General features: G+C 40.7%; 1 protein-coding gene across 1 annotated transcript in view; it reads right to left on the reverse strand.

Moving 5' to 3' along the window:
• Positions 1–881: 881 nt before the first annotated feature.
• LOC147748527 (uncharacterized) overlaps positions 882–12,705 on the reverse strand; it is a 567,546-nt gene continuing 555,722 nt past the window's right edge. Inside the window, exon 10 of the mRNA XM_086936452.1 lies at positions 882–986. Within this exon, the coding sequence (XP_086792578.1) occupies positions 882–986 (105 nt within the window). The remainder of the gene's footprint in view (positions 987–12,705) is intronic.

Here is a 12,705-nt window from a genome sequence, read left to right on the forward strand (position 1 = left end):
GATGACCTACCCCTATCTGCACCTGTTGCTTCTGCAATAAAACAAGGTTTCCTATTTGAACGCAATCTGTCCTTTTCTACTTCAATCAGCCTTGTTGCAGCCACTTGTTTTCAGCTACTATGTTAAGGAAAGTCATTCCTCTCCTCCCCCTCTTAGTTTACGAGGTGGTTCAGCCTTTAATCGCCCCTCGCCTTGACTATGGGAACTCTATCTTGGTTTACCAGTGTATCTCACACTGTTTACAGGCCATTCAAAATGCATCTGACAACCCTATCTTGAACCTACTGCATGTTTGTTGGTGGTTCCACATCATTGGAAATTCATTGGCTTCCCATCCACAAATGGGCTGTTTTGATGAAAGCTTTCGGTCTAGGTCATCGAGCCCTCAATAATTCTGAACCCATGTCATCTCTTTAAGATGTTTTGTATGCTACAGTTCTTCAGGTTCCTTATGCTCTGTTTCGCCTAACCAGGTGGTGATACACTTAAAGCACTTTCTTCTATATGTCTGCTAGACACTCGATCGCTCTACCTCCTTTCATCAATAACATCTCTTGCCCCTCTCTTTTTCAAAGGTAATTGAAAGCTAGGTTTAACTAACCTGCTAGAGCCATTCTCCTCCGAGCAGCAGGACGCCCTTTGGCCAACAGGAACATTTTGCGAAATAACACAAACACTCAAATCAATCACACTGCGACAATGGTATAGCACTTCAAATAAGTCATATTGAAACTCAGAGTAGAGCCTCGAAGGTTAAACCGTTTTTTATTATAGTTTAGCTTCTTTCCAACAAGGAATTTGAATAAAGTGAAGACAGGCAGCTGTGCACTCTGGCAGATCATTTAGCATGGCCGTACTCCATGTGTGCTGTGGGCCCCTCGCTATTGGCCATCCCTCTCTTTGCAACGCTTAGTGAGTGTGTGCTCGGAAATCAACTTCTGAGGGGGGGCTGCGAAATCTGGCACCTCCTCGCACATATCATCCCCCTGCAATGGCAATAGAAAGAGGATGTTAGGAGAATTTAAGACCTTTTGCACAGTGCTTCTCCCCAAAACCACCCGGTCCTTTTCCGCAGTCCCTAGAAGTTTCAACCCTGATCCAGAGCGCGTTCTATCCAAGGAAGATATGCTCCAATCCATACACCTTGCTATCCCTAGAACACGCATATCTTCTCTACACCCGCAGCTGTGCTTAATTTGTAATAAATAAGTATAAGGGCCTAACGTTTTTCCTAGGAGCCTGCTGCTGAATGTAGAGATTGCCGGATACCACAGCAACTTAGTCTTGATCTCAGCTCATGCCTTTTTCGTGCAGATTCTTTTTCATCCTTGATATCTCCTATTGTCCCAGTATTCTTATCTTTCTATTCCTTCTTAACTCTCTATTTTCTGTCTTTGTCTCTTTTGCTGCAGGTCAAAGTCGGATGGTTGAAACTAGAGCCTGGGCCCCCAAAATAAGTGCTGGTGCCAGCCACCACCAAACACAGGCACATAATCACCATCCCTGGAGCAGAGTGCTCAGTACTTATTTGTGCTGGTGATCACCACCTGCACTTATGTTTGGGGACCAGGACTTTATGGCAGTAGTTTCCAATTAGGGTTGAGTAATGTGCCCTGGGAATTATTCTCTGTGCTCCGTCGTGTTTACATTTGTAATTACTGTGGGATGTGCTTGTAGGTACCGTTCACATATATGTATGTTCGGATATATTCACAGAAAAAATCAAAAGTTAAAGCAACATAATAGGTGAATTTTTTAACCGCCACTGGGTAATTAGATAAAGAACTGACGTCATAGGTGAATCTCAGTAACAACGTTAACGTTTTGAACATAAAACGCCCAGAATTTCCCCATTTAGTTTGCAGGCTTACTACAACTTGCGCCCCGCCATGTACTGCTTATGACATGACATGTTGCATCACTCATGGCATGTTCTATGACATCATTCATGACATCACTGACGACATCTCAAATTACATCATTGATGACATCACTGACGACTTCATCCAATGAGTGTGCAAGTTCATTTTACAGTTTACATAGTGGTGGGTAGCTACCATATTGCTTTTCTACCTAATTTTGTACTGCCTGTGTCCAGCTAATGGGTGTAAGTGTTCACAAAACGCATGCACTTCTAATGCATCATAGGTGTTTAGAGGTATTGAACATATTAGATATCTTTGTATTGAATAGTAACTTTGTGTGCAGATAACAGTTGTGTCCTCCATGTTGCACACAAGTTTTTTGCTTCTGTCGAAAATTTTCCATCAGTGCAAAGGTTCTGCGTATGGATACTAAGTATTGTAAGCTGCCTCGAATTATTAAACAGATTTGTTTTAGCATGACAGTTTCTACATAACATAGAAGACTGGGTGCACCAGGTACTAATGTATATACATGTGCTTCTTTTGCTTCAGAAGATGGGCTATCTGTAAAGGTGTCACCACTCTATGAAGGCTACAGGTAGTATAGTCTTTAGAACCTTCAGACCATGGTTATTTAAAGTGAATAATGTATTTTTGACAAGTGTTGTATGGAGTGTACACTGTTCTTTTAATACTCTGTGGTGTATTTCTTATGAGAGTTTCACTGTCTACAAACAGTGTGGTACAGAGTGAACTCTCCATACAGTGAACACTGTTTACAGTACCCATTTCTCTATAAGTATACCAACTTAATTTCCCTTTGTAGGTATGATGTTTGTGATTGGTTTAATACATTTAAAAGCTGTCCATAGTAGTGCATTCAATTTGGAACAGACAGTATCTTCAGGAATTTGGCTTTCTCCCAACAGTTGTATTCAGATTGAACACTTTGTTTAATGAGAGTTTTGAAGATATCTATGATTGTTAATGTGAACTAGTCTACCTATGAAGTGTATGGTATTGGGTCAGTGTTGCACATAACTCATGCTTGCTACACCTAAGAGAGTTGTATCTGTGATGGCATAAATGATGCTTCATATTATTCTCAGCTATTTTGTATTTACATTCAGGCCTCTAATGCCACACTAGTTTATAGAGTAATGTGTACCAAACCAGCTTGGATTATGTCATCAGTGATATCATTTGAGATGTCGTCAGTGATGTCTCAAACTATGTCACAGAACATGTTATGAGTGATGTAATATATGGGTAATGCGCAGTGCATAGGGGCAAAAGCTATATAGTTATCTGTGCTAACAAGTGGTTAATTTCTGTGTTTTTATAAGTTCAAACGTTAATGTTGTCACTGACATTTTTACCTAACTATAATGTTGCTTTGCCCTTTTTTTCTGAAATAGGCTCGGGTAGGAGGGCCACGCGACCCCCTCCCCATTAAAAAAAAATAATTGACGGCCCAAGGGAATGGGGTCCCAGGCGCCAAAATAGGCTTGGGATTCTTAAAAATAAATAAATAAATAATGGCCCTGGAGGGTGGGGTCACCGGGGCCTTAGAAGGCCCGAAAGAAATAACACACTGCCCCGGGGAATGGGCTACCCGGGCCTAATAAGGCTCGGTGAGGGGGGACGCAGGGCCAGCCTCACCCTTTTTAATATATTTGGCCTTGGGGTATGGGCTCCCTAGGGCCTACTAAGACTCAAGGATAAGGCACGGCGTGAGGATGGGGTCCTCAGGCCTATAACGGTTCATGGAAGGGGACTGCACAGACCCAGGGGGGGGGGAGCCCCAGGACCCTTGCAGACCCTGCATGCTGCAGAAGCCGGCATTGATCCCGCCCAGAAGGAGCAGCTATTTATTCTGCTCCCTCCGGGTAGGAGCTGTCTGTTGTTCTGTTTCCCTGCCCGAATCAATGCGGGCCGGGAAACAGATCGCATGTCTGCTCCCAGACGCTGACAGCAACCTTTGTGTTTGCTGCCGTTTGACAGGAGATTTGAAAATGTTCCTGCCAAATGGGAACAAACATGTTTCCCTGCCTGACACAGCGCAGGCAGGAAAGTCACTGTGTCCCGGGGGTGGGCTCCCTGGGACACAGCAAGTCAGCCGACCCCAGGGGATGCGGCCCCCTCCCTTTTGTTAAAATGACAGCCGTAGGGGATGGGGTCCCAGGGCCTTATTAAGGCTTACGGGGTGGGGAGGGGTTTTTGCCCCACCCCTCCTTATTAAATGCATTGGGCCCTGGGGGTAGGAATTTCCCTGGGCTGAATATTGCTTGGGGAGCGGGGCCATGCTCCCCCTCCCCTCCCCTAAAACATGTAATTAGGTAATTGGGCCCTGGGGCCGAAAACAGCTTGTGAAGGGGGCACAGCTCCGCCCTCCCCTCAAGCAAACATGGTACCAGGAACGGAGTTCCCAGGAGCCTTTAAATGGGCTGGGGAGGGGGGCCTACTGACATCTTATATTAATCATAAAATGGCAGTAGAAAAGTGATATGGTAGTTACATACCACTATGTAAACTATTAACCAAACTAACACACTCATTTGATGATATCATCAGTTTTGTCATTTTGAGATGTCGTCAGTGATGTGATAAATTATGTCATAGAATATTCAATGAGTGATGTAATATGTAACATGTGAGGTCAAAAGCAGTAGGGGCGCTAGTTATAGTTGCCACTGTGTAGTTCTAGTTAGGATTGTGTTTCATAGGAAATGCCTTTTTTGTGTTGCAAAACATGTTGGTGCCATTTGATAAATCTCCACTAAACTTTGCAAAAGAAAGTGCTGCTTTTTGACTAGTTTGCGCATTGGATGTTTCGGGGGTGATCCATCAAGCGAAGGCTGAGAAAAAAGGGTGGTCCCAAAACGCGTTTTCCTCATTCATTTTTCACTAGGAACATTAGACACATTAGACACAGCTACAGCTCAAACGCTGAATAGATTTACACCAAATTTGACAGAAAGCTTGTTCTTGGTCACAGTGTTTTTGTGATTAGGTGTAAATCCGTTCAGATGTTTTTTGATCAATTAATGCTCAAAAAATTGTACATCTGGGGACCCTGAGTTTCCTGCTGGGAACTGATTGACTGCCACAAGGTCGAAGCAAAGAAGAGATAGTTGCCACCAAGTCCTAAGTCCAAAATAAACGCTAAGGAAAGACATAGGGGAAGGGTAGGGATACCCTGACCCCCCTAAGGCCTGGTGTTGGGGTCTCAGAGAGTCTCCACCTTGAGCCAAAAACATTTATTTGTTTTAAATGTTGCCCCAAATTCACAGAAAATTTGCAAATCCACTACAATTTGTTTTTACAAAAAACGTGTGCTCTTTCGCATTTCTAAAAAAAGCCCCCGGTGGTCTAGGGTGTGGTGGTGGTGTAGATATTATTTAAGGCCCAAGGGATCTCATACCTGCCCATACTGATGCTGGCAGACGAAAAGAACAGATATTGCTCCTGCCCGAGGGAGCAAGCATAATTAGCTGCTCAATCCGTGTGGGAGCAATGCTGGCTCCGACACTAGACGGGAGCCGGCTAAGTCCGTGGGGGGCCTGGGGCTTCCCCTGTGTCCCCAATGTGTTGTTTGTGGGTATTCGTGGTAGGCCCAGAGGCACCGACCGATAGTGAAACCTGAACCAGGGTATAGGGAGTAACAATAGGGTTAGGGAGGAAGGGCATTTTGGCCCCCTTGCATTTTTTGTCGAATTTGGCCCCAGAGAATGGGGTCCCCTGGGCTTGAAGGCCAACCCACGCCACGTCACCAAAGGCTGTGCGTGGTGTGGGATGGTAGCCTGCATAGGGTTGATTGCCTTCGGGACGGTTTGTAGACCCCCCTCTGCGCACATTCGAAGGCCGTGCAGAGCGTGAGCTTGGCTGCCTGTAGTGGTTAGCAGCACCCTTGCCGTAGTTGGTATGGTAACAAAATGTTACTTCACGTTAAAAAAAAAAAAAAAATTTAATTGAAAAAAACAAAGGTTAAAGTAACATTATAGTTTGGTGACATTTTCAAAAACAATGTACGGTCTTTAAAAAAAAAATCACAGAAATTCACCATTTATAGTTATCTCAAGTAACTTTAACTTGTGACCTCAGGTAAGCGACTCACGCCTTCGCCATGCACTGCTAATTACCGCACATATTACATCACTCATGGCATCTTCTAGGACATCATTGATAATATCACAGCAACATTTGCAATTAAAATAATTGATGAGAAAACTCGGCATGGCGGGGACAAGAGTTATAGTGGCTTTAGATAAATATAACTAGTGCATTTCTGTGTTTTTTTTGTTTAAAACGTGACGTTGTTACTGAACATTTGACTTAACTATAATGTTGCTTTAAACTTTGTTTTTTCTCATTGAATATATAGATATGTATTTATACAGCTTGACCCTAGCTTGGCAGCAACAGAGCGGTACATTACTTGGGGAAATGGAAAACGATTGGATATTCCAAGCAGGGATAACACAAATGCAATTCACACTTTTAAGTGCAGGGAGATTATGTGACCTTTCTAGAATCACAAGACAAGGAAATAAGGGAGGTCTCCTTACAGATCCAATCAGGGACAAGGAGTAGTGTCAAAAAAACAAAGATGGGGAGTCCCTATTCACCACAGATTTGGAAATGTTGTGATAATACCACCCTTAATGAACATTCAAGCCTATCAATGTATGAACCACAATGTTATCAAACACATTCAATTCGGTAAGATACTCAAAAACACAATATCCAATGGTAGTTGTTTTTGTAAAAAAATTTTACAATTTATTCAGTATAAAACTAATACATTCAATAACAATTTAAGTGCCTTAAGATACAGTGTTAAAAATCACATGAAGAGCAGGTTAAAAAACTTTTTTTTTTTAAAGTTGTCGACGCAGCGTTTCGGTTTTATTATTGCACCTTCATCAGGACAAAGCTCTGGTCAAAAAGAAAAATATAATTAGAATCATAGAGTGATTTATTTTTTGTTTTTTTAGACATTATAGGTCCAATATACACATTAGACCATCAGGGATCTTTATACGGTTAACAAAGGCCATTTGGGGCACTGTATTTAAATAATCCAAATCATGTGGTTTTCTAGGGTTGAATCGTCACAGAAGGGGATATTATCACTAACAAAGGGCTTGCAGAAAAAAGTGCTTGAGAATTGCACAGTCAGGTACCTATCAATGTAGTACTTGCATACCTTGAGGTTTAAGGAAATGAATTTTCATCCTCTGTAATCAATTCGAGGTAGTTTTCATCACAATAGCATTCATCGTGAAAACAAGTGCCACTAGCTTCGGCTAAGTGCAATTTGAATTTCTAAGGGTTGAAAAGGAGTCACGGGTTAGATTATAATGGGACTCCTGGTTGCTCATGAATTCAACGTAAAAAGGTAGATAACTATTACCTTTAACTGTAAATATATTCTTATATAAAAGAGTTGAGGGAGCCACCGTTTCCTTATTGATGCTGGGATAAAGCTTTTAAACAGGACAGAATGTTTACTGTTTGTTTGTAAAAATACAGGGGCTATTTCACTCTACCAAGGGGATATATACAAATCTCACTCACCCTTAAATGTGGAAAGACGTAGCAACACGTAACTGGATACTCTTGACAACAGCGTTTTAAATTGCAAATTTGTCAATTGTCGCGTACTGCTCCATCCGTCTCTATACGATGCGGAGTATTTGATTTTCCAGATCCATAATGTATAATTCAGAATTTTGAGCCATCGAAATTCTACTCTTGCTAAATTTAATGGTACACTTGTTGGTGTTCAGTTATTTTTAATAGAGGGTTTCTATAAAGTACTATATTTTAATAAAGGATTTCTATAGAGAGCTATGTTTTAGTCAATTTATACTACTATTATCCAGGTTTCATATATATGATATTCTATACAAATATGTCCTTTTATTCTTGGGTTTTAACTGCCTGCCGTTTATTAGCCTGGAACCTTTACTCTAAACGATTTACGAGGTAACAGCATACCTAAATTTTAAGGAGAGGTGAGTGTTTTTACAAGGATCTAATTGTTAACAAGTCTCGGGCATATTTATTTGCTTCAAGACAAAGATTAGCAGACATGTTGTCCGTCCTGCCTATGTGTCTCTAGCTGAACATGACACAATAATAGCTGGTGTCTAGTTATAGAAGAAAAACCTCTCTAAAACGATATTATACTTCCTATCGCTATTGTATCAATGCTAGTGAAGCACTATAGAAAGGGTGCTAATTCTAATTAGACACCACGACTTGGTCCTCAACAGTACGGTCCTCCTAATTACGTATAGGGCTAACACAGAAACATATTCACATAGCTTACCCGGACAGTGTGGTACGGCCTCCCTGCTCCACTCATTTCTCTTTAGTCGGGATATTGACGGCCCTGATAGGGTTCTTGTTTATATGCGTAAGCGGATATCCGGTAAACCCGAGATTTCCCGTGTGTTATTGATGTCACTTCCTGTGCGACTTGTGTAAAAAATAAGTAAATAAACTACTCGGGTAGTTTCTAGGCCAAGAGTGCCATTTCTACATGAATATAGATGAAAAGTCTTACTGTGATTATTATTGTTTTTATATTTATTAATGCTGCTGCGTTTCATAAACTATTTTTAATAATATTTTTGTTTTTAAAACTCGGCAATATTGATAACAATGTTGCTGGCAGCGATAACGATGTCGCTCTTGATCGCTTCCCATGTGTCCAAATTTTGCATGGACTAGAATGTAGTCCATACCATGGATGGACGACTGTTATATGTATAATTATGACGTTATGATTTTGTTAGAAATATCGTCCATGTCAAGTTTATTAAAAAAATTATTTTAACAATTTTTTTTTAAACATTAAGGCCCAAAGGCAATATTTATTCCCAAAAGGTGATACTGGTAGTCTATTATTGCCCCAACATTTATTTATCATCACCGTGGATAACAAGTCTACCCTCCTAATGGAGCTATTTCATAGGGGTTGTGTTAGGTGTTGACAGGAAGAAACAAGAACAATTCTACATGTCCCGCTTCAATACTGTCAAGAAAGGACTAAATACTAAGGCGGATTGGGAACGCATTTTGTAAATGAGTCAGTTCCTTTCCCTTTTGGTCGATGATTAATTTCTTAATAACAGCAAACTGTATATTATGGCCAGACTGATTTCAACACCTAACACAGCCCCTATGAAATAGCTCCATTAGGAGGGTAGACTTGTTGTCCACAGTGATGATAAATAAATGTTGGGGCAATAATAGACTACCAGTATCACCTTTTGGGAATAAATATTGCCTTTGGGCCTTAATGTTTAAAAAAAAATTGTTAAAATAATTTTTTTAATAAACTTGACATGGACGATATTTCTAACAAAATCATAACGTCATAATTATACATATAACAGTCGTCCATCCATGGTATGGACTACATTCTAGTCCATGCAAAATTTGAACACATGGGAAGCGATCAAGAGCGACATTGTTCGCGCTGCCAGCAACATTGTTATCAATATTGCCGAGTTTTAAAAACAAAAATATTATTAAAAATAGTTTATGAAACGCAGCAGCATTAATAAATATAAAAACGATAATAATCACAGTAAGACTTTTCATCTACATTCATGTAGAAATGGCACTCTTGGCCTAGAAACTACCCGAGTAGTTTATTTACTTATTTTTTACACAAGTCGCACAGGAAGTGACATCAATAACACGCAGGAAATCTCGGGTTTACCGAATATCCGCTTACGCATATAAACAAGAACCCTATCAGGGCCGTCAATATCCCGACTAAAGAGAACCGAGTGGAGCAGGGAGGCCGTACCACGCTGTCCGGGTAAGCTATGTGAATATGTTTCTGTGTTAGCCCTATACGTAATTAGGAGGTCCGTACTGTTGAGGACCAAGTCATGGTGTCTAATTAGAATTAGCACCCTTTATATAGTGCTTCACTAGCATTGATACGATAGCGATAGGAAGTATAATATCGTTTTAGAGAGGTTTTTCTTCTATAACTAGACACCAGCTATTATTGTATCACGTTCAGCTGGAGACACATAGGCAGAACGGACAACATGTCTGCTAATCTTTGTCTTGAACCAAATAAATACGCCAGAGACTTGTTAACAATTAGATCCTTGTAAAAACACTCACCTCTCCTTAAAATTTAGGTATGCTGTTACCTCGTAAATCGTTTAGAGTAAAGGTTCCAGGCTAATAAACGTCAGGCAGTTAAAACCCAAGAATAAAAGGACATATTTGTATAGAATATCATATATATGAAACCTGGATAATAGTAGTATAAATTGACTAAAACATAGCTCTCTATAGAAATCCTTTATTAAAATATAGTACTTTATAGAAACCCTCTATTAAAAATAACTGAACACCAACAAGTGTCCCATTAAATTTAGCAAGTGTAGAATTTCGATGGCTCAAAATTCTGAATTATACATTATAGATCTGGAGAATCAAATACTCCGCATCGTATAGAGACGGATGGAGCAGAACGCGACAATTGACAAATTTGCAATTTAAAACGCTGTTGTCAAGAGTATCCAGTTACGTGTTGCTACGTCTTTCCACATTTAAGGGTGAGTGAGATTTGTATATATCCCCTTGGTAGAGTGAAATAGCCCCTGTATTTTTACAAACAAACAGTAAACATTCTGTCCTTTCTGTTTAAAAGCTTTATCCCAGCATCAATAAGGAAACGGTGGCTCTCTCAACTCTTTTATATAAGAATATATTTACAGTTAAAGGTAACAGTTATCTACCTTTTTACGTTGAATTCATGAGCAACCAGGAGTCCCATTATAATCTAACCTGTGACTCTTTTTCAACCCTTAGAAATTCAAATTGCACAAAGCCGAAGCTTGTGGCACGTGTTTTCACGATGAATGCTATTGTGATGAAAACTACCTCGAATTGATTACAGAGGATGAAAATTCATTTCCTTAAACCTCAAGGTATGCAAGTACTACATTGATAGGTACCTGGCTGTGCAATTCTCAAGCACTTTTTTCTGCAAGCCCTTTGTTAGTGATAATATCCCCTTCTGTGACGATTCAACCCTAGAAAACCACATGTTTTGGATTATTTAAATACAGTGCCCCAAATGTACTTTGTTAACCGTATAAAGATCACTGATGGTCTAATGTGTATATTGGACTAATAATGTCTAAAAAAACAAAAAATAAGTCACTGTATGATTCTAATTATATTTTTCTTTTTGACCAGAGCCTTGTCCTGATGAAGGTGCAATAATAAAACCGAAACGCTGCGTCGACAACTTTTTAAAAAAAAGTTTTTTAACCTGCTCTTCATGTGATTTTTAACACTGTATTTTAAGGCACTTAAATTGTTATTGAATATATTAGTTTTATACTGAATAAATTGTACAATTTTTTTACAAAAACAACTACCATTGGATATTGTGTTTTTGAGTATCTTACCGAATTGAATGTGTTTGATAACTTTCTAGAATTACACCATGTTGATTCAAGAGCGGAGGCCGAGAGTCGGACCTGGTCAGTCAGATCCAAGGTCGGCAGCTCTAGCCACTAGGCCACACCTCCCCAAATTTAGAGAGCTACTTTTTCTTATTCAGCACTCCATGAGAGTGCTTGTGTTTTCTTTCTGTTGTTATGTTATGCAGATTTGTAGAGCGCATTATCACACAGAAGGAATACTGGCACTGAGCAGGTATGAGTCTAGGCAAACCTAGGGTCAAATGGTACTACTCGAAAAGCTAGGCCTTCAGCTTCTTACAGAATTCAAGAAGTGACGAGGAGGCTCTTATCTGTAGCTGCAGGTCATTTCACCCTTTAGGAACAATATAGGAGAAGGCTCGGTTGCCGAATCTAGTTTTCCATATATGTGGGATTAGTGTTAGTAGGAGTCCAGACGAACAGAAGTGTCTGGAAGATTTGTGCTAGCAGATGCGATTGTTGAGGTCTGCTGGGCCAGTTTTATGTAAAGCCTTGAAAGTGTTTGTGAGGAGCTTGATTTGTGCTTGTTTCTGAATGTTGATGAGATTCTATGTCGGGATTGGAGGCGAGAATTATGTGGATCTTTCTTAACTTTATTGACAGCAGCCACTTCAAAGTCAAACAACTACTTTCCCATGAATCATAGGAAATACACATCAAAAAAACAATAGTGTGTCCACACATAGAGTGTTCCCTCCAGTGCATCAATTAGGAGTCCCCCGGGTGCTGATAGTCCTCTATCTACAACCATGCTTCCTCTTTCTTCGCTGCTTGCTGCCAAGATAAGTCACCTCTTTTTTTCTCTTGTGTAATATGTGTGATTTTACATGCACTGCTATGTCTTTGGTACTGATTGTGCTCCTATAATTGAACTGGATTATCCTTACTGCATTGTATTGTGTGTTTGGCTTCGGTTGTCTCCTGTCGCGGTTGTTGATTTGCAGCACCCCGCGATTGCCGTTTCCTCAAGGCGCGGTTTCAACAGGGCGCGCCATTTTCTCTGACGCGCGTCGCCCGATTTCTTTTGTGGTATTATTACTGCGCGTTGCCAGTCTACTTGTGGGTTGTTTATGTCGGTTTTCGTTGCGGATTGCCGCTACTCGACGATCCGCTTGGGCCGTGGGAGTCCTTTTTCCCTAGCGGCCGTATCTTGGTGCCAGCTTGCGGTGTCTAAAAGACGCCGCCAGAGAGCGCCTATCGGTGTTTCTGACGCAGCGAGCGCGTCTGATTTTTCCGCGCTTTACGAAAGGAGACAGAGCATTGTTCTGCCGGCTCTGTCACCCGGACTCGGGTCTGTGTGATATTTGCCTTTATTTTTAAGCCTCATGCCCCCTTGAACGCCCGAT

This window comes from Lissotriton vulgaris, chromosome 1_1, assembly GCF_964263255.1.
Source record: "Lissotriton vulgaris chromosome 1_1, aLisVul1.2, whole genome shotgun sequence".
NCBI classification, from domain to species: Eukaryota; Metazoa; Chordata; class Amphibia; order Caudata; family Salamandridae; genus Lissotriton; species Lissotriton vulgaris.